The following is a 22,055-nucleotide window of genomic DNA, read 5'->3' as shown; positions in this document are numbered from 1 at the left end:
TTTACTCGCTTTGCCTTATTGCATGTGTCCTTGTTGAATATGTCCTCCTCCATGAAAAAGGGAGGTGGCAAGACAGAGGCGGCAATAGGGGTTTATTCAACAAATATTTACTGGACACCACCACCCGCAGATCCCTGCACTGGGCAAACAGGACAGAGATGTTCCTGCCTGAAACATGTGTGGATAAGTGCACAAATGTGTGGATAGATGGATAAAATAAATAAGGAGGAAACACATGGAATACATCAACAAATAAGTGAATCATGGCATGAGACAATCAGCGGGAAGAGTGGATGGCATGGGTGGGTGAGTGAACGGGGAGGTAAACGAACGAACGAATGAATGAACGGAGTGGTTTTGAGTGTGAGCTACCAGAAGTCCCAGCGCCTAGCGGCGGGCGGGTGGGCCGAGGGGCGGCTACTCCACACAGTACGGTAGGCTCAGGCTGCTCCTCCTGGAGCCCCGCTCTCACCGCCTCCCCCTCCTTTCCTCCCTCTCCTCCTCCTCCGCCGTCCGCGCCGGCCGCCCGCCGGCGCCACGCACCAGTCCCGGGCGCGGGCGGAGGGGCGACCGCCGGCGCCTGCTGCACTCGTCCCTGCCGCCGCCGCGATGCCAGAGGGACCGAACCTGCCTGGGGCCCGCGCCGCCCGCCGCGAGCCAGCACCGCATTGAAGCTCAGCAGCAGAGGCGGCGCGCTGCTCCTGCTCGCGCCTGGCCGCGCTGCTGCTGGCGCTGCTGTCCTCTGCGCGCCTGGCCCGCGCTGACCCAGCGCTCCCGCACGCCCGCGTCTGCCCGCAGCGCCAACCCGCGCGGTCGCGCGCTGGCGGGACCGGCGCCCCTCTCTGCCCGGCCCGGGCGCCACCAGCCCGGGAGTTCAGAGGCGCCGGCCCCGCGTCCGCGCCCCGAGCGGGCCGCCGGGGCGCTGCGAGACTGGAGAAGTTGGCGAGGTGAGTCGTGGCAACCCCAGAATCCCATCTGCGGACCCGTGTCTGGCTCCCTACACCCGTGCCAAGTCCAAGGGAGGCTTTGGGCTGGAGAGACAGACTTCCAAGTTTCACCCACGGGCTGCCCGCTTCTGTTTCTTAGCCCGATAGAAAAGAAGACCCACCTCGGTGGAGTCCCTCTAACAGCTCAGTGCTGATAATCACGTACATTTTTGAAGTGTCAAGGAAAGTGGTTTCGTACATTAAATTTTTTAACTGTCATTTTTGCACTCTTGCAAACATGCACCCTTTGTTTAATTTGTCAAAAGCCATCACGATGCAAGAATGCTTTATCTAATTCTCATGTTTCACTGGAGAATTTTGCCGAAACCTTAGATCTGATTGAGTTGGAAAAGTTAGATGTTTACCAACGACTGGCAGCCTCTCGTTCAACCTGGAGTACCCCCATGCTTTGAACAGAAGACACACTTGACCTAAGTTTATTAAAAAGTTCTCTCCTTGAAAGGACTGATGCGTGGCACAGAAAAGACAGAGTGGGGGTTTCCAGATCCTCATTCTGTTTCAGGCTCAAGTGTGGTCAAAGGGTTCTCCTACAAGAAAAACATCTTAACCTTCGACCTTGTGTTTGATACTCTCTTTCCCTACCCAAAGCTTAACACGCGGAGGCTTTTCATCGGAGCGCTTTATCTTTGGCCTTAGGGTTGCTGGAACGCGCCGCAGGTTAGGGATTTGGTTCATTTCCTTTGTTGTGGAGGGCTTTTCAACAATCCCCTTGTCTTCTAGCGAGTCTGTTTCATCTGCCCTTTCAAAACTGTTGTTTCTAACTGCCAATGCAATGTCCTCGTTTGCTGGGCTCCTTAATTTCAACCTGAAGGGAGTTGAAAAATTCCTTTTAACCATAATGACTAAATCTTTTTGGTGCTTTTACTGTAACTAAGAGAAAAGACATGAAACCTCCAGAAGTAGCTGTGTCAGCTTTTGTTTCCCTTCTGCCTCACTACAGATGGGTACTGACAAGTTTTAGAGGGAAAAAGACCCCAACGATCTGTCACTTTAAAGTACTTACAACACTTTACAGCCCCTTCTGGATGTGTACAGTCTTTAAGGATATGTCTGTTAGGAAATTAATAGGATTTCTCCTCTTCTATACTGGTGTTTCTTATGATAGATTAATTAGGGTTTAACTGCAAGTTTAATATGATTGCTAAGTTTGATGGGACGACTGGTAAGATAATAATAATAATGTCACCCTTAACATTGTTAACCTATTGCCAGGGATATTGCTAACCGCAGTACATACAAATAGTCACAGTTAACACTTACATATACAACTATGTAATCCACACCATAATCTCCCCCATGATCTCTGCTCGCTGCAACCGCCACTTCCCGGGTTCAAGCCTCCCAGGTTCAAGAGATTCTTGTGCCTCAGCCTGCCAAGTAGCTGGCACACAGGCGTATGCCACCATGCCCAGCTAATTTTTGTATTTTTAGTAGAGGAACGGGGTTTCACCATATTGGCCAGGAACTCCTGAGCCCAGTGATCCCCCTGCCTCAGCCTCCCAAAGTGTTAGGATTACAGGCGTGAGCCACCGCGCCCTGCCCACACCATAACCCTTTGATAGTGGTTCTCAAAGTGTGGACTTTAGACCAGTTGCACAGGCATCATCTGGGAACTTGTTAGAAATGCAGATTCCTGGGCCCCACCCCAGCCCTACAGAATCAGAAGCTTTGTGGGGGGGGGGGGGTCAGCAACCGTGTTTTAACAAGTCCCTCCCACTGTTTCTCATGCACAACAAAGTTTGATAACCTGCTTTGCAAAGTAAGCACCAATGGTATCCCCACTTTTCAGATGAGGAAAGTATTGCACAAGGGTTAGCAATTTGTCCAAAGTTCACAGGTAACCTGGTAGAGAAAGATAAAGATCCAGGCGGTGTGGACTCAGGTTGAGCACTTACGTGCTATGCTGATGTCATGCCATAGACTTGCCTGCAATTCGTAATTTTACTGAGATGTTTTTTAAAGAAACACTAGATTTTTGGATCTGTCTCATTCTTCAAGGTGTTGAGAACAGTGGCGCAGCATCTTTTTGTTTCTGTCTGAACAAAGTGGCTCTGACTAGGAGGAGATCATGAACAGAATCCAAATGGGTGTTTTAGGGAAGGACTATTTCCAGGAGCAACAGTACCCTTGAAGCCATTTTTCTTTTGAACATATCTCTTAGATTATCATGGAAATCATGGCCAACACCATAGGAATAAAGAACAAAATTGTAAAACTGGAAAAGGAGTAAAAAACAAAAGCCACAGGAAGTCTCAGGCTCAAATGCATAAACAGTTGACATTTTCTGGGACTTATTTATTGTTTCTCTTGCTACCTCGACAGAAATGGCAGCAGAAGACTCTGAAGTTGTGAGGGAGTGGGAGGAAAGATCTCTGCTAGGTCTCCTTTATTGCTTTCCTAATTCTGCTTGGGTTAAATTTTTGTGGTTTAGGAGGAATTTCATTTAGGGAGGGAAGAGAAAGCCTCCTGTTTTCAGAAAACGAGTGCTTTAATCTCTTTACATGGCTAGAATCCAGAAGAGATGAAGGCTACGTGATCTCATTTCTCTGGTCTGGGGAGGGTCAGGCTTGTGGTTGTAGTTAGCTGAGAGCCTGGAGTTGGATGTGACACAGTCCACCACCTGCTTACCATCCACAGCCTGTGCTGCCTCGCCTCCCACAGGGGGCTGCTGTAAGTGAAGTTCTGCCACGTCAACGCAGGAAACGTAGCACTCTCCTTCCACATCTTGTTTTCATTTCACAGAAGTTTCCAAGGACTTGCCTCGTTAGTAGGCAGACCCTTCAATTTTATAACTAGTCATTTGTATACAATCTGTCCTGTGGTGGCCTCCTTCTCTATAAATATAAAGCCAGGAGGTAAGTAAGGTCTGAGCTTTTCTGTCAAGGGGGGGATTTGAAAACGGACACCATTCTGGAAGCAGCAGTCCCAGTGCACAAAAGAAATGAAATCTTCCTTCTATTTTGGCTTATTGGTGATTTATACCTGGCTGACTTCCAAAAAGAATCTGAGACGACGTATAGTAAGAGACACATATACAATAAGTCCACTGAAATGGTATGAAAAATGAAAAGTCATAAAGAAGAGGGGTAAATAAATACTGTTCATCAAAAATAAACAGTACTTTTGTTAGTAGGATTAAGTGTTAAATTTAAGCCTGGCAGCCATTTCAAAAAGGGAACCTTGAGGGGCTGCCTCATTTTCACTGAATAAGAGGAAAGGTTTATCAAGAAAGATCTTTTTTTTTCCCTGAAACTGAATCATAAAATGAGAATTGTACTTGGGAATAGATTTTAGACATTAGAAGACTTGCTCTAGGTCACTTCTGAAAACTCCTCCTTGAGCCTACATGTGGAAAAGGAAGGTTAACTGCTAATCAGTGCAATATAGGAAAGAAGTTGGCATGTGGAGTTCAGCAAATTGGGTTCTAGTCCAAAGCCATTTCACCTTATTTTCTTCATCTGTGAAATGAGCAAATTAATCCAAAAGTTGTCTAAGATATCTTCCAGCTCAGACATTTGATGATCCTGTGATGAGATCATCAAGTTTAGCAGCAAAATCCCAACAATGGCTATTGCATGGCCCTTTGTGCGAACTCTTGCAAAATCACTGTTTCCCATTTATGGGCTCCATCCTAGGGCTCTTACTGATTACTCAACCGCAACCCTGTCCTGAACTTTATTCTTTTTCTTCTGTGTTGGCCTGGATATTGCTGTTTCTCTTAAAATATGGCTTCTAAGGGAGACTTAAGCTACCTTTAAGCCCGGTAGTTTTCTTCTGCCATTTTGTTCCATAGTCATTCAGCAAATGTGATTGCACATTTACTCTGTCAGGCACTCCTGGTACAATGGTGAATGAAGTTGCTGCCCTCCCAGAATTTGGGGATGAGGGAAAGGAGACAATACAGAAACACATTACACTTGGCAGCCTCCCCAGCTACTCCAATGAAAGGAAGCATGTGTCTCATCAAGAGGCACCATTTCCTGCAGTTCCCTTTAGTGTTTGAGATGAATCTTCTCAGAGTGTTCAAACCTGAATAAAGGTCTCACTAAAAGGGATGGTGTTCTGCAGCAAAATGCTTCATCTATGTCCATCCTATAATTAGCTAATAGCCCCAGAGCACATTAAAGGTGTCTGGATCTTGAGTACTGTCTATGATACTATGTAGTGTGAGTCTTGATTCTATCCACAATTCATTTTTGTTGATTGGTCCATGAATCCCCTCGATCACCCTCCACACCTACTCAGTCAGTAAGCCCTATTGGTTCTGTCTCAAAAATATATCCCCAGTTCCACCATTTCCACTCCATAGTTACTTAATGAGGTCCTAACCACCATCATTCCCTAGCTGGACACCTACAGGTGCCTACTCTCTGGTTTGTGTGGTTCCACTCTAGCGCCCTCTACAGTCCATTTTCCTTATGGCCGCTAAAATAATCTGTAATAGGTAGACCTGATGGGGTCCACCTATTTGCTGGTTAAAGCCCTCCAGTGATTGACTTCCTATCACACTAAGAATAACTTTAAGTTTCCAGGTGTGGCCTTTAAGCCCTTGCTTGATCTCAACCCCATTTAGTTTTCTGGCCTCCTCTTCTACCACTCCCCATTCACTTGCTCTGCTTCAGCCACACTGGGCTTCAAATACACCAAGCCCATTCCTGCCTCAGTAGTATGCATCTCTCTAGTGCTGGAATGTTTGCGCACATCCTAGCATGGCTAGCTCCTCCGTTTCTTTCAGGACTGTTCTCAAATATTTTCTCCTAAGGGTGTCCTCTCCATCACTCTCTTCTTCCTTACCCTATTTAGTCTTTTGTTTTTCGGAGCACTCATTGTGTGAATGTTGTATGTTATTTGCTCCTGCCCCCTCATGTACACCTAACAGTGTTCTCCTTAAAGCACTATTTCACTGACTCCTAAAACAGAGATGATCTCATAGTAGATACTCAATACATATTTGTTGAATGAACTAATTAATGGGTGCAGGACCTGCCTGTGCCAGCCCTGTTCCAAGATTTACTTATAGTATTAAGTTCCTTATTATCCAGTAATATTCAAAATGGTCCCATACCCTTTTGAAGAATAGTGAGTGTCTTTAATAGTAACACCATTAAAAGAGAGGGACGTTTTTCCTTTTAAATAGGTTGTATTATTTTTTATTACTTTTATTATTTGGGTTTTTTTCTTTTTTGGGATAGTGTCTCACTGTGTCACCCCGAGAGAGTCTAAGCCCACCATGATGATCCGTGCCTTTCATAATGTGAGCTTCTTGTATCCAGGACTAAGCCTGTCAATACACTCATTTCTCTGCCAACAGCTATTGGTTTTACAGGTGTGTCATATGACCCAAATTGGCCCAATCAGCCAGAAGGAAAGAACTTATTTTACATTATTAAACAAAAGACTCCATCTTCTAGATACAACCAAGGAAATAAATAGCCCCAGCTGCCACCATGATTGTAAAGGAATCATCTTTAGGATGAAGCCATCTGTTTGGGCAGTAGAGAAAGAAAATACAGGTCCTTGAGGACACCACTGAGTCCCAGAACCAAGGCATCCTGAGGTCTAACGTTTCTTGGGCCCTGTGTTGGAGTTGAGAGTTCTGTTGTTGCATCCAAAATCATCTTAGCTGAACCAGATGATTCTTTTAAATCAAAATCTTGGGACTGTTGATGGAGAGAAAGGGGAATAGTTGGGTGGGGGCACCCAGGAAGTGAGCATCCACCACACCCCAGAGCAGCCATTATGTGCACTTGACCTTATCAAAGCCTGCGGGTGACTTACCAGGGGTAGGTTCCTGAGCAAAATCAGAGCTTTTCTTAAGGATTTTTAAAAATTGGGATCAGAGACTATATGGTAAATTAGCAATAGCTTGAGCATACCTTAGAATGACCCTGCATGCCAGATGCACCTGAATGTGTGTTCCAACCTAGGGAATCCTGGAGTGGCCAACCCAGAGATTCATGCTTATGTTCTATGAGGAACATCTGAGCCCTCGTCCGGCCCCGTGGAACACGGGCTATGCAGGGGATTAAGGCCTTGAGTTTTGGGTTGCATGAAGATTGCCAGGTGGAGGTTGTTGAGGGGAGGGTGGTAAGTGAAAACGCTATAATATGTAAACTGCACACCTTTTGCAAACAGTTGCGGTTATTCTGCCCAGCCCTTCCCCACTGGGCTGTGCAGTCATCTTGTCCAACCCACCGCCACTGGACTGCATGTAAGGCGGTCCTCCTGCCCAGCCCACTGCCACTGGACTCTCTCCCTTATATGGAAGCCCCCAGTAAAACCCCAGGTCTCATTTGCTGGCTCTGGGTCTCTTCTTCAGCCTCTTGAACCTGGTGCCTTCCCCATTGAGGTTAATAGGGGTTTGGTACAACGGAGACCTAAGGGAACAGCATAAGGGCAGATTGTTTCTAGTGGCTGAAGCTGTAAGTTAAGCAACTCAGGGACTGCAACTGTATTTCTGCCAGTGGGGAAGGCTGTTCTGCAATAGGAGCTAATGGAAACCAAGATGGTATGGAGAGATGAGAAATGATGCAGAGCAACCCAGATGGGGTGGAGTGGGGTGGGGTCAGGTCGGCTGGCAGCGGTGTGCAGGCCAGCGGGGTGGGGCCGGAGCCGGGGGGTGGGGGCGGTGGACAGCTCCCAGCACTGTTCCCAAGGCCAGCTTCATGCCTTTCACTGTCTCAACCATTTCTAGATTCTGTGATGTAATGAATTCCCCTTTTTTTCTTAATCTAGTTTGACTTGCATTTGTTACTTGCCACCAGGGAGTCCTGACTAATTTGAATATGTAGCACCTGCTTTTAACACCTTTACTAAATTCGGTAAATACTGGCCACATTGATACTGTTACTTTTTAAAACTCACAGGTGAGAGTCTTTGGAAGAGAATTTGAGAACAGATTTGTTTTCCTTAGGAATACTTCATTTATAATTCCCTGTAAAAAAGACAAAATTTTATGTTGTACATATTTTAGCACAATTTTACAAATAATATAAGAAAATAAGATACTTCTGTTGAAGATGGTATTCATTTTACATTTCCCTTAAATATTCCCCAGCATTTGTTTCAGATTATGAAGTTCTGAAAAGTCCTCCTGGAAAAAGAAGTTTTTTGACATGATACCTTCATTGGGAGTTGCTGATTCTGTGCCAGAAAAGAGTGCCCTTCATATATTTCAAGTGACTTTTAGATGATCCCCTATCTCTTTTAGCAACATGAGATACTGTAATCTCATATGGTACAATTTATAAACCAAGCTTTACATAAGACAATAGAGAATACATAATCCAAAATATGACTCTCTTTGATGAGTGAGAAAAACTGAGATCCGAGAGGTGAAATAATAGTGTACATAAAGCACCTAGCACAGTAGGTTAGCTCATGGGAGTCACCAAATCATTTGCTGTTCTGAGTACTATTATTATCCATCATTGCATTGTTAGGAATTGAGCCATAACTAGACCCAGCTAAGTACCTGTGTGACTTTGAACAAGTCAGTCCTCAGCAAATTGTGGCTTTCTCAGAAATAAGCTCAGTGACAAAATGAGACAATGCAGGTAAAATGCTGACACCAAACATGCCACGCCAGAAACTCCCGGCAAGTGTTAGCAAGGGCTAAGATACAGATTCAAGGCTGGGCCTGGTGGCTCATGCCTGTAATCCCAGCACTTTGGGAGGCTGAGGCAGGAGGATCGCTTGAGCCCAGGAGTTAGAGACCAACCTAGGCAACATAGTGAGACACCCATCTCTATTTCAGTTTTATATATTTTTTAAAAAATGCAGATTCAAGCAGCCTTTTCTTGTTGGGGTAGGTATGACTTGAGGAAGCTGAGACTCAGCTTCTGTATATAATAAAGGATACACCAATCTCAGTCTCCTGGTACTCATTAAAAGCTGAAGGAGTGTGGCCAGGTGCGGTGGCTCATGCCTGTAATCCCATCACTTTGGGAGGCTGAGGCAGGCAGATTGCTTGAGGTCAGAAGTTCAAGACCAGTCTGACCAACATGGTGAAATCTGGCCTCTACCAAAAATACAAAAAGTAGCTGGGCATGGTGGCAGGCGCCTGTAATCCCAGCTACTCTGAAGCCCGAGGCAAGAGAATCGCTTGAACCCGGGAGGCGGAGGTTGCAGTGAGCCGAGATTGTGCCTCTGTACTCCAGCCTGAGCGACGGAGTGAGACCTTGTCTCAAATTAAAACAGAACAAAAGGTTTACTAGCAGTTCAAATCCGGTTTGTAGTAAGATAGAGTATTGATACATAAAATAAGGTGCTTGTTGCTGCCCTGCCTAGCCTGGTTTTGGCATGGATATAACGTCTTTAGAGGAAAATGAAGGCTTCTGATGAATTTCACATTAATACTTAATTATGATGATAACTAATATTGACTGATGATTTAAAATATGCCAGGTACCTTATTAAGCACTTCACTGCATTATTTCATTTAATCTTCATAATAACCTGGGAGGTAGGAACTCATATTGGATAAGGCAGAACTCTTTCAGTTGCACGTGATAGAATGCCAGCTCATCCGTTTGTATCGCTTAGTCATAAAAGGGGTTTTAACTGGCTCGTAAAACTGGAAAGTGCAAAGAGATAAAGCTTCAGTCACAGGTGAAGCCAGGATTTCTAACCATCTTGCCTCCTTTTAGCTCTGCTTCCTTCTGTGTGGGCAACACTCTCAGGTCAGTTTTCTCCATGTAATGATTCCCAATAGGTCTGGGTGTGCAACCTTCTCTTCTAGTAGCCCCTAAGGGAAAAATTCCATCCAGCAAAAGTCCCAGGGCTGCCTCCGTTGACCTCACTTGACTAACATGTGTTTCCAATCACCGACGGCTACACATGAGATGTGCCTACAGCTGGTGGGGTGAGGGGCAGCTGATTCATCCCCTCCAAGCCTCATGAGCTGAGAACAGAAAAAGAGTGGTGTCCCCAAAATAAAAGTAAGGCGCTTTTACCAGAAAGTCCTAAACATAGATGCCAGTAAGAAATCCCAAAACCCAAAGCAGATGTCCATTACCATCGGTATGCCCATTTTACAGATGAGGAAACTGAGGGCTAAAGGGGGTTAAAGCACTTGCCCAAGATAGGACAGTCAAGTGGCAGGCCTAGAATTTGAAGCCAGGTCTATGTGCTTTTAGAGCAAAATTGCTAACCACCATGCTGTAGCTGAGAACAAATGTCACAATTTGAACCATTTGATAGCTTTCTAGAACCTCTCTAGTTTTTTTTTTTTAATTGTTCAGATTTGTAAGGAAGAAAACAAATTATGAAAATGATCCTACTTCAAGTTTAAAAGTTTTTATATATTTACATATGTACATACACACACCCACATATATTGGGTATAACTCTGGAAGACAGCATACCAAAATTTTAACAGTAGTTATGAAATTGGAATTGAGTGTCCCCCACTTTTGCTAGTGGTATTTAAATTTTTTTCTATGATATATGCACTACTTGTATATGCATTAAATAACTTAAAGTATATAAATTACCATAAAATTAAAATCCCTTGATGGCCTGAGGCTTAGGAAGCTGGAAATTAGTGGGGAGACCACTTTTCTTCGTTTCCTCCCTCCAAGCTTTAAAGTCCTTCATGTTCTTCTTCAGGAAATGAGACAGAAATGCCCCTTTGCGGAATATGTAATCCTCATCTAGTTCTTCTCCCTCATATGTCAACAGCCATTTATTTCAAACTAGCACTGCCGATTCATATTTTAAAATCTCGATAGCATGTTAATTTGGAAAGAAGAAGGAGATGGAGAAATGGAATCTGCTATATGTCAGGAACAATCATAAGGGAAAAAACGAAATGAGAATAGTCCAGGTGCCTTCATAGAATTCTAGCGGGGGAATAAATCGACACAAATGTGAATAACCTCTGCGAATGGCAAATGGGTGGATTAGGAAGGTAGAGTTGGCAAAGGTCTGTTGTGGAGGTCGTTCCCTGCACACGAGCCCCTGGGGAGGCATGGGAGACTGAAATCCAGTCCATGGCAGGAGCCCTGCGTAGGGGCTGCATCTGCTCAGAGAGGGCTCTTTTTCTTTTCTTTTCTTTTCTTTTCTTTTTCAGGTGCAGTTTCACTCTTGTTGCCCAGGCTTGAGTGCAATGGTGCGATTTCGGCTCACTGCAGCCTCCACCTTCTGGGTTCAAGTGATTCTCCTGCCTAAGCCTTCTGAGTAGCTAGGACTACAGGCATGTGCCACCACTCACGGCCAATTTTGTATTTTTAGTAGAGACAAGGTTTCACCATGTTGGTCAGGCTGGTCTTGAACTCCTGACCTCAGGTGATCCACCTGCCTTGGCCTCCCAAAGTGCTGGGATTACAGGCGTGAGCCACCACGCCCGGCCAGAGAGGGCTGGTCTTTTTCTAACTTACTTCTGTGTGGTTCCAAATGCAACATAATGACTAAAAGCATGGCCTCTTAAGTCTACCTCTCTGGGTTTGAATCCTTGCTGTGACACTAATTTTAAAGCTTATGTATGTGCACAATGATGTCTAAAAGCAAATACACACACATATACACATAGTTGTAATTACCAACTTTAGGCTCTGAACACCTACCATGCATTAGACCTAGACTTTGTTTAAGAATACAGCCTCATTTCAGATATCATGAGCCAAGCTAAATATGTACTATTAATAATTAAATGCATTTATCAAATAATGTCATGAAGCCCCCCATGGAGTTTTTTGGCACTCTCTTGGCATTATTCATATAACACCATGACTTCAAGGCAAATGCCAGCTCTTCTATCTTGAAAGATTTATGATATTTGATTTAACTCGAAACCATGGGTCATTAAAAGTTATTTAACTGTTAGCAAAGTCCTTAGTGTCATGTGTGGGTTCTGAGTGAAGAATCTAATCATGGCGTCAGGGGAGAAAATTTTTGTCAGGGGATTCATGCTTTCCAAAGCCTGTGGTTTGCAGGGAACTTTAGTAGTGACTCTCACTGCCAACACTTGACATGGCTATAATTATCGCCCTCCGGACTCTTCTTCCAGGGGCCATATCAAAGTGTTGTTTCCGCTTCCTGAACTGCCACTCTCTCCTCATTTGCAGACTTTCTCCATGTTAAAATAGCAAAAATGGTTTCATCTTGCAAAATACTCCACTAGGGAGGAGGACATCACTAATCTATTCTTCCCATAAGGTGAGCATATTCAGCTTCTTAAAATTCATGTTCTACCATTTTTCCCCCACGTATTTCTGTTTCCTTCTGTAAGTAAAACTAGTTGCCAACAGCGCAGTTTAGGGCTGTATTTGAAAGAAGTGCAATTTTCCATCCAACTTTCCCCGCCAGTCTGTATGGCAGCCTCAGGTTCACCTGAGTTAATTTAGCTTGACAGTTCAGGAGAAGCACTGATAAGAGAAATAGCAGGAGATGGCAGAAAAGAGGGTCTGAGTAGAACCAATTACTCGCTTTAATAATTCAGTGTGTTTTGCAGTAATAGGCTACAAAGTAAATAGCACTACACATAAATGCCGTATTTCATTATTTATACACTCCAGAAATTGAAGTTTAATTAAGTCGCACGCTTGAGACTTCTAAGCGATTAAGGAGACGCTTGTCTCAGGCACCGTGGAGAGGAAGCATGGAAGTTGCTACTCCCTCCGAGCCTTCTGTGTTGTTCTGAATATCATTTTTCATTTGAGCTTGGGGAACACTTGAGCCAGGACAACCAGGGCAACGTTTTACAGACCTCACTCATTCCCACATGGCATCACAATTCTTTTTTTTTTTTTTTTTTTTTTTGAGATGGAGTTTCCCTCTTGTTGCCCAGGCTGGAGTGCAAATGGTGCAATCTCGGCTCACTGCAACCTCCACCTCCCCAGTTCAAGCAGTTCTCCTGCCTCAGTCTCCCAAGTAGCTGGGATTACAAGCACCTGCAACCACACCCATCTACTTTTTTTTTGTATTTTTAGTGGAGACGGGGTTTCACCATGTTGGCCAGTCTGGTCTCAAACTCCTGACCTCAGGTGATCTGCCCGCCTCAGCCTCGCAAAGTGCTGGGAATACAGGCGTGAGCCACCACACCTGGCCCACAATTCTTATGATATTGCTATACTACCATTACCTGCTTTAAAAATTTTTACAACATCTATCCATGTTATAAATGTTAAGTGCATTGATGTATTTATTTATTTAATAACAACTTTATTGCAGTTTAACTCAAGTATCTTTTAAAAGTATACAATTTGGGCCGAGCACAGTGGCTCACACCTGTAATCCTAGCACTTTGGGAGGCCAAGGTAGGCGGATCATGAGGTCAGGAGTTCAAGACCAGCCTGGCCAACATGGTGAAACCCTGTCTCTACTAAAAATACAAAAAATTGGCCGGGTGTGGTGGCTCACCCCTGTAATCCAAGCACTTTGGGAGGCTAAGGTGGGCAAATCACCTGAGGTCAGGAGTTTGAGACCAGCCTGACCAATATGGTGAAACCCGTCTCTACTAAAAATACAAAAATTAGCCAGGCGTGGTGGCAAGTGCCTGTAGTCCCACCTATTCAGGAGGCTGAGAGAGGAGAATTGCTTGAACCTGGGAGGCGGAGGTTGCAGTGAGGCGAGATCATGCCACTGCACTCCAGCTTGGGTGACAGGTCTAGACTCCGTCTCAAAAAAAAAAAAAATTAGCTGGGCATGGTGGCACATGCCTATAATCTCAGCTAGTCAGGAGGCTGAGGCAGGAGGATTGCTTGAACTGGGACCCAGGAGGCAGAGGTTGCAGTAAGCCAAGATCACACCACTGCACTCCAGCCTGGACTACAGAGCAAGACTCTGCATCAAAAAAAAAAACAGTATACTATTTGGTCGTTTTAGTTTATTCAAAGAATTGTGCCTCCATCACCCCATCGAATTCCAGAACATTTTCACATTTTCTTTTTTTTTTTGAGACAGAGTCTTGCTTGCTCTGTCGCCCAGGCTGGAGTGCAGTGACACGATCTCGGTTCACTGCAAGCTCCGCCTCCTGGGTTCACTCTGTTCTCCTGACTCAGCCTCCCGAGTAGCTGGGACTACAAGCGCCCGCCACCACGCCCAGCTAATTTTTTGTATTTTTAGTAGAGATGGGGTTTCACCGTGTTAGCCAAGATGGTCTCGATCTCCTGACCTCGTGATCCACCAGCCTCGGCCTCCCAAAGTGCTGGGATTACAGGCATGAGCCACTGCTCCCAGCCATTTTCACATTTTCATTACCCTAAAAAGAAACCCTGTACCTATTAAGCCATTAGTCACTTCCCATTTGCCCCTCCCCCTAGTTCCTGAAAACGATTAATCTACTTTTTTACCTTTTTTTTTTTTTTTTTTTTTTAGACAGTGTTTTGCTATGTCGCCCAGGCTGGAGCGCAGTGGTGTGATTTTGGCTCACTGCAACCTCCACTTCCTGCGTTCAAGCGATTCTCCTGCCTCAGCCACACAAGTAGCTGGGATTACGGGCATGCACCACCACGCCCAGCTAATTTTTGTATTTTTGGTAGAGACAGAGTTTCTCCATGTTGGCCAGGCTGTTTTCAAACTTCTGGCCTCTAGTGATCTGCCTTTCTCATCCTCCCAGAGTGCTGGGATTACAGGCAAGCACCACCACCCCTAGCTAATTTTTATATTTTTAGTAGAGACGGGGTTTCTCCTATTGCCCAGGCTGGTCTCAAACTACTGACCTCAAGTGATCCATCCGCCTCAGCCTCCCAAAGTGCTGGGATTACAGGGGTGAGCCACTGCACCTCGCCTCATTAATATACTTCCTGCCTCTGTGGCTTTGCCTATTTTGGACTTTTCATATATGTGGAATCATAAAATATGTGGCTTTTTACGTTGTCATTACGTTCACAGGTTTACTGTTTTCAAGGTTCATTTATGTTGTAGCACTCATCATATCATACTTGATTCCTTTTTACTGCCAAATAGTATTCTATTGTATGGATATTTGATGTATCAGTTTACCAGTTGATGGACATTTAAGTTGGACTTTTTGGCTATTGGGAATAATGCTGCTATTTGAACATTTGTGTACAACCTTTTGTGTGGACACATGTTTTCAGTTCCTGTAGGTATCTAACTAGGAAAGGAACTTCTGGGTCATATGGTACCTTCTATATTTAACATTCTCAGGAACTACCAAACTGTTTTCCAAAGTGGCTGTATCAGTTTCTAATCCCACCAGCAATGTTTGAGGGTCCTAGTTTCTCCACATCCTAAGTACATTTATTTTTAAAGGAAACTTTGTATCAGAAAGCCAGAAGTTGTCAGTAATAACATTAATAGAAGGTAATTGTCAAACACTGAAAACACTAAGTGTTGTTCATTTTTAGCTTGTTATTCTTTCCTGCTGATGGCTCTGGTATCTTTTCAATTGAAAGGGAGGATTAGACAATATCAGAAAAGTGTTCAAGACATGTAAGCAGCAAGCTGAGCCGAGTGCAGTGGCTCACGCCTATAATCCCAATACTTTGCGAGGCTGAGGTGGGAGGATCATTTGAGCCCAGGAGTTCAGTCTGGGCAATATAGTAAGATCCCATCTCTACAAAAAAAATAAATAAATAAGAAAGGCCAGGTGCAGTGGCTCATGCCTGTAATCCCAGCACTTTGGGAGGCCAAGGCAGGCGAATCATGAGGTCAGGAGTTCGAGACCAGCCTGGCCAAAATAGTGAAACCCCATCTCTACTGAAAATACAAAAATTAGCTGGGCATGGTGGTGGGTGCCTGTAATCCCAACTACTTGGGAGGCTGAGGCAGGAGAATCGTTTGAACCCAGGAGGCAGAGTTGCAGTGAACTGGGATCACACCATCGCACTCGAGCCTTTGCCACAGGGCGAGACTCCATCTCAAAAAACAAAACAAAACAAAAAAGAATAAGAAAATATTAAAATTCTTAAAAAGCATCAAGCTGAGACTTTATTGTTGTTGCTGTTATTGAAAAAGCACTGAAAATGGAATAGCTTTCTCACTGTGTAACTCAGTGTTACTTGCTGTATCGGAGTCTAAATGTTTACTAACACCTATGCATCACCCCATTGGAATACACGGAAATTAGGAGGCAGTAGGTCTTACGCAAGACCATTTCCACTTGCATAGTACAAGTAATCCAGAGGTGGCTGGGGTAGTGTTTGTTACGCTTTTTGCTTTCTTCTCGTAGTCTGATGCTTTCCTTTAGAACTTGGGTAAATTTGAGAAACTATCAAAATTGCTACTTTCTTGAAAGGATCATAGATATTAACCCAGTAATTCCGTTTCTGGGAATGTAAGTCTTAAGGAAAGGAGGAGAGGTGAGATGTGAGCTCAGATCCCTGGTTCCTGACCATAGCTGAACTATGAGTGGTGTGTAGTACAAGTGTGTTAGTATGCAAACTCCAGGGCCTCACCCAAGACCCATGGAATCAGAATCTCTGTGGGTTGGGAGTCTGCAGGATAACAGACACTGCAGATGATTATGATGCATGGCCAGGTAGGGAATCCCCTGCCCTACATGGTGTCTGGCATCTCTTCCAGCCACAAAACTGGAAGAATGGTCAGGATTTGGGTAGGGGTCATAGCAGTGAGCAACAAGGGAGGAATGGGTTCAGTGGGCATTTCAAAAGATAAATCAAGTGAATATGAGCGAGGCAGGAAGAGTCAAAGTTGATTAGAAACATCTTTTTAGGACCTATGTTATGACTTTTATTATTTTGATTGCTAAGTTGTAAGTTTGTTTCAAATTGGTTTAAGCAAAAGGGAGTTTACTGGTTTAGTAACTAAACTGCCCCAGGTTAGGGTCAGATGCACCTAGATCCACGCAGTATCACGGGAGATCTGCCCTGCCATCATCTGACTCTGCTTTTCCATTGTGATAGGTTGACTCCTGTTCAGGCTGTACCAGCATGGTTACCAGGATCGTTGCCATCAACCCCTCCCTTAGCAACAGGTCCTTAAAATTTCTGGACAGCAAATGTTCACTCCAGTCCCCTTTTATAAAGTAAAAATAAGAACGTAAATATTAACTATCAGTCACAGCAGTGCTAGAATTCCTTATCACCCATTCCCTGCCCAATCCTAGTCATTCAAGGGGTTGAGGAGTCCTAGGTCCCTAGACTGCACTCCCCTGGATCCTCACAGTCTTGAGTGACATTTGAGAGTGCCATCAGTAGGAGATGGTGAAAGGCACACCACACCCGTGTCCTTAAACTTTATTATGCATTGTGACTGCACAGCACTAACACTGATTACCTAAAGCCTGAGATTTTTCATGTAATGTGAGGAGTAATAGGGTGAGGCCAGCAGAGGTCTCATTAAATCCCAACCACTGATACTTGAACTGGCACCAGGAGAGGTTTTATTTTTCTTTTTAGTACCTGTCACCAGACACTGTGAAAGATTGTCGTCCCTAGCCCCTGCTTTTTGTGCTGTGCAGACCCAAATCACTGAAGCCTGCAAAGAAGAGAAGAGGTGACCTGCTGTCTTGCAGGGCAGTGCATGCTTTTTTTTAATTAAAAAAAAAAAAAGTCAAATACTTTGGGGCCACAAAAAATAAAGATAATAACAAAATGAAGTGCCCACCACTCGACTTAAGGAATAAGATTTTAATCAGAAATAACCACTATCCAGCCGGGCATGGTGGCTCATGCCTGTAATCCCAGCATTTTGGGAGGCCAAGGCGGGTGGATCACTTGAGGCAAGGAGTTCAAGACCAGCCTAGCTAACATGGCAAAACCCTGTCTCTACTAAAGATACAAAAAAAAAAAAAAAAAAAAAAACTTAACCAGGCGTGGAGGCCTCCCACTTGTAGTCCCTGCTACTTAGGAGGCTGAGGCACGAGAATTGCTTGAGCCTGGGAGGTGGAGGTTGCAGTGAGCTGAGGTTGCAGTGAGCTGAAATCGCACCACTGCACTCCAGCCTGGGCAACAGAGTGAGATTCTGTCCCCAAAAAAAAGAAAGAAGAAAAGAAAAGGGGAAAGGAAAGTGGAAAGGGGAAAGGAAAGTGGAAAGGGGAAAGGAAAGGGGAAAGGAGAAAGGAAAGGGGAAGGAAAGGAAAGGAGAGGAGGGGAGGAGAGGGGAGGGGAGGAGAGAGGAGAGGAGAGGAGAGAAGAGAAAGGAAAGGAAAGGAAAAAAATAACCACTCTCCTGCATTTGTTTTTGAGACAGAGTCTCACTCTCACCCAGCTGGAGTGCAGTGGCACCATCTCAGCTCATTGTAACCTCAGTCTCCCAGGTTCAAGCAATTCTCCTGCCTCAGCCTCCCAAGTAGCTGGGATTACAGGCACATGCTACCACACCCAGCTAATTTTTGTATTTTTAGTAGAGACAAGGTTTCACCATGATGGCCAGGCTGGTCTCAAACTCCTGACCTCAAGTGATCTGCCCGCCTCGACCTACCAAAGTGCTGGGATTATGGGCATGAGCCACCGCACTGGCCTGTTGTTTTTCATCCTCTTTGGCCTTATGTTGGTACATGTCAGTCTGGTTTATTTTTTTTCAGTGCTATATGGTATTCACTTTTAAAACATAGCAAATATATTCACTTTTCTCCTTTGCATAGTCACTGAAATTTATTACCTATTTTTCATTATCAATAAGCAGCGCTGCTGTGAACATTCTTGCATAGGTCTTGTGCAAATGTGCAAGAGTTTCTTCAGGTTATATATGCAGGAGTTGGACTGGAAGGGTGGAAGGTGAACATCCATCTTCACCTGTGTTAAATGTTGCCAAATGGCTCTCCAAAGTGTGCAGTCCAACTTACACTGCCCCCACCAGCGCCTGAGCTGTCCCCTGCCCCATATCCACGTGAAAGCTCAATATGGTCCAGCTTCTATTTTACTTTGTAATTTTTGCCAGTCTGAAAATAAAAATAAATCTCTTTAGTATTTGGATTTGTACTTCCCTGATTACTAAGATTAAAACTTGTTATTCTTGCAGAAGCCCAATATGTAAAGCTAAACTAGATGGAGTCATTCTGTTTGGGGGCAGGTGAGGGTTGTCGTATTTAAGATATCTAAGTGATTGCCTTTATGGTCTTAGTCCATTTGAATTATATGCATATCCCTAAATACTGCGCATAATTTTAAGCAAATGAGTTTGCATTAAATCTCTTTCATAGCGTTTTTCAGCTAGTGTCTTGACTGATTTTTAGAGATTGGCTGTCATTTTAGCATCATCTTTAACATCTCCTTCACATCCCTTTACATGTGAATTGGGAGTTGGCTTAAATAGCAAACATGAAAACCCACCCATGAAGCCAAGGAAGAGACCAGGCCTGTGAGTCTTGCAGGCAGGGGTCCTCACATTCTTCAGGCAGATCCCTGATTTAGTGCCTTTGTTCTGCTGTCCCCTCTGCATGGCATGCTCCTCCCCCCAGATGTGAATATGGCTCCCTACCTCCCCTCCTGTAGGTTATTTGCAGAGCTCACCTTAGTTAGGCCTTTTCCAACTTGGCACTGTCGGGAATATGCTGCCCCAGCCCGCCAGCCGCTCCTGGTACCCCCATCCTGCTCCACTATGTATTCCCTTCATAGTACTTATTACTGTCTAGCTTTCTATGTAAATTATTTAGTTACCATCTACTTTGACTCTTATTTATTTTTGTGTTTCCCTTATTCCTTGCAGAATGTAACTTCCTCCAGTGCAGGCGTCTTTGTTTTGTTCACTACTGTCTTTCGATTATAATGCCTACACATAATAGTACTTAGTAAAGATTTGTTGATTAATAAATGGTCTGGAGTTAGCAAGGAAAAGAGGGCAGAGAAGAGCATTTCTGAAATAAAGAGAGACAGACAATGTATGTGCCCAGACCTGGAGGCAACACAGCATGGTCACTTGCGCTGGAAGTGAAACAGAATATGACTATGATTATGAATGGCCGCCTCTCCAGATTGGGGTACTGGGGGCAGTTGTGAGAGATGTAAGTAGCAACCATAGTCAGCAGCTTTGACTTGATCTTGGGGGCAGTGGGGAGCCCTTGCATTATTTTAATCAAGAGAATAACACAATCCTATTTGCATTTTAGAGGAACATCACCCAGGCACCAACCAGGAGAAAGCATAGGCTGGGGGTTAAAGATAAGATTGGAGACAGGTGGACCACCAGAGGGCTGTCTCAGTGATCTAAGCGAAGGGAGATGGTGGCCTCACCAGATAATGAATGGCAGGGAGAATGGAGAGAAGTGGACAATTTCTAGAGATACTTGAGATGTCTCTACTGTCTTTTCTTGTGATCCCCGAAGTAGATGGAATCCAAGTAACTCTCCGCATCTGGTCTTAGCTGAGCCATGAGACTGTGCTTCTGCTAAGCATGCTCATAAGTAATCAAATTGGGAAGCTTTCCAAAATGCTCCACCCACATCTTCAACTTTCCTCCTGGTGAAAGAAATCTGGAGCAAGACTGCCATTATTCAACCATGCAGTGAATAATGGAGCAGCAAGCTGATTGAACTCGAAGTTTTTGGAAGGAAGGTAGCATTTGACATCCAAGTTCCCCTGGTCTCCAAATCTTTTGTGCAAGTAAATTAGTTTCATTTGTCTCAGGGCACCTTTTCCAGGCCAACTTCTTCCAACTTGCCTGCAAATGTTTCTCTGTGGTGTGTTTGAGGCTTGGCTGCATCCCCTGGTCTGGAACAAATCTTTTATTACTAGGAAATAGCTGGATGATGATTCTGGACCCTTGGACCCTATCCCTCTGTCAGCTGTTGACTCAGTATGTGATACCTTGATCATTTTCAGTTTAACCTGCCCCCTCTCCTGCCTGTTTCTCATTAATGTGAATTTCATACTGGAAGATGAATTTCATAGCCACCACCTCACCAGTATTGGCGAGACAGTCAGGATTAACACCTGTTTCTTCAAGACTCTCCTGAGATGTAGTCAGGGCACATATGTTGTTTTCTTTTCTCACCTCCCAGACTTGCCTTGGTCCAGTGGTCATGCATTCCACCCCAACCTAAAAACATCCAGATGATGGGAATATCATGTTGCTCGTTTCACATGGGAAAGCCACAACCCACCCTCCTCTTGTTCAAGTTGCATTCAAATCTAATTTCCACGGCCTGTGCGAGTGGGAGCTCCACAGCCCTTGTGTCAGCTGTCGAAGTTTAGCAATACTATTTCCAAACATGGGCCAGTAGGCAGCCAGCAGGCACTAGACAGCTGAGTGCTGGCAGAAAAAGCCTCAGACACCTATAGCAGTCCAAACAGTGACTCATCCTGCTATTGCCAGGATAAATATGGGAATAAATGGTATTTTTCTCTAAGCAGGAAGAATTGTCAAAATGCTTATCACTTTATAAAATATAACAGATTGTGCCTGATCAGGTTTTGAAGTGTTCTAACCATTCACTCACTGGTTTTTTGTTGTTTTTACTTTTTTGAGTTTAGTAATAGCTTTCACTTGTCTTTCTTCCTAGGAGGCCTGGAGAACCCAGGAGTTTCCAAGGTGTGCTGCCACCCGAGCTCTGGATCCACCTGGCTGTGGTGGCCTGTGGCAATCGGCTGGAGGAGACGCTGGTCATGCTCAAATCAGCTGTGCTCTTTAGCCACAGGAAGATCCAATTCCACATCTTCACTGAAGACTCTCTGAAGCCCGAGTTTGATAAGCAGGTGAATTTGCAGAAATCATGGCACAGTGTTTACTGAGTACAAACAGACTGCATTTTAGGAACTGCATATTCTGTTGACTAATGTATTTTGCTGCATGTTCAATTGTGTGACCTTGAACACTTGACTCTGAGCCTCACTTTTTGGTAATACAGGGATAATTACACCTATCTCATAGAGATATGGTGAGGATTGAATGAGGACAGGGTCTCACTCTATTGCCCAGGCTAGAATACAGTGGTACAGTCTCGGCTCTCTGCAGCCTCAACCTTCTATGCTCAAGTGATCCTGCCACCTCAGCCTCCCGAGTAGCTGGGACCACAGGCATGCACCACCATGCCTGGCTAATTTTTGTATGTTTTTTAATAGAGACAGAATTTTGCCATGTTGCCTAGGTTGGCTTAAGCAATCTGTCCACCTCGGCTTCCCAAAGTGCTGGGATTACAGGCATGTACCACTGTGCCCAGCCCCTGGTTTTTTTTTTTTTTTT

At 44.5% G+C, this 22,055-nt stretch overlaps 1 protein-coding gene across 1 annotated transcript in view; it reads left to right on the top strand.

Moving 5' to 3' along the window:
* Positions 1 to 850: 850 nt before the first annotated feature.
* The window catches only part of GXYLT2 (glucoside xylosyltransferase 2), an 85,478-nt gene continuing 64,273 nt past the window's right edge, over positions 851 to 22,055 (top strand). The window contains 2 exon segments of the mRNA XM_017892179.1: positions 851 to 947; positions 21,376 to 21,568. Coding sequence (XP_017747668.1) covers positions 21,479 to 21,568 — 90 coding nt within the window. The 5' untranslated portion in view covers positions 851 to 947; positions 21,376 to 21,478.

The sequence above is a fragment of the Rhinopithecus bieti genome, unplaced genomic scaffold (genome assembly GCF_001698545.2).
Source record: "Rhinopithecus bieti isolate Rb0 unplaced genomic scaffold, ASM169854v2 scaffold_21542, whole genome shotgun sequence".
Classification (NCBI taxonomy): domain Eukaryota; kingdom Metazoa; phylum Chordata; class Mammalia; order Primates; family Cercopithecidae; genus Rhinopithecus; species Rhinopithecus bieti.
The sequence above is the reverse complement of the archived record's forward strand: the minus strand, read 5'-3'. Positions and strand labels throughout refer to the sequence as shown.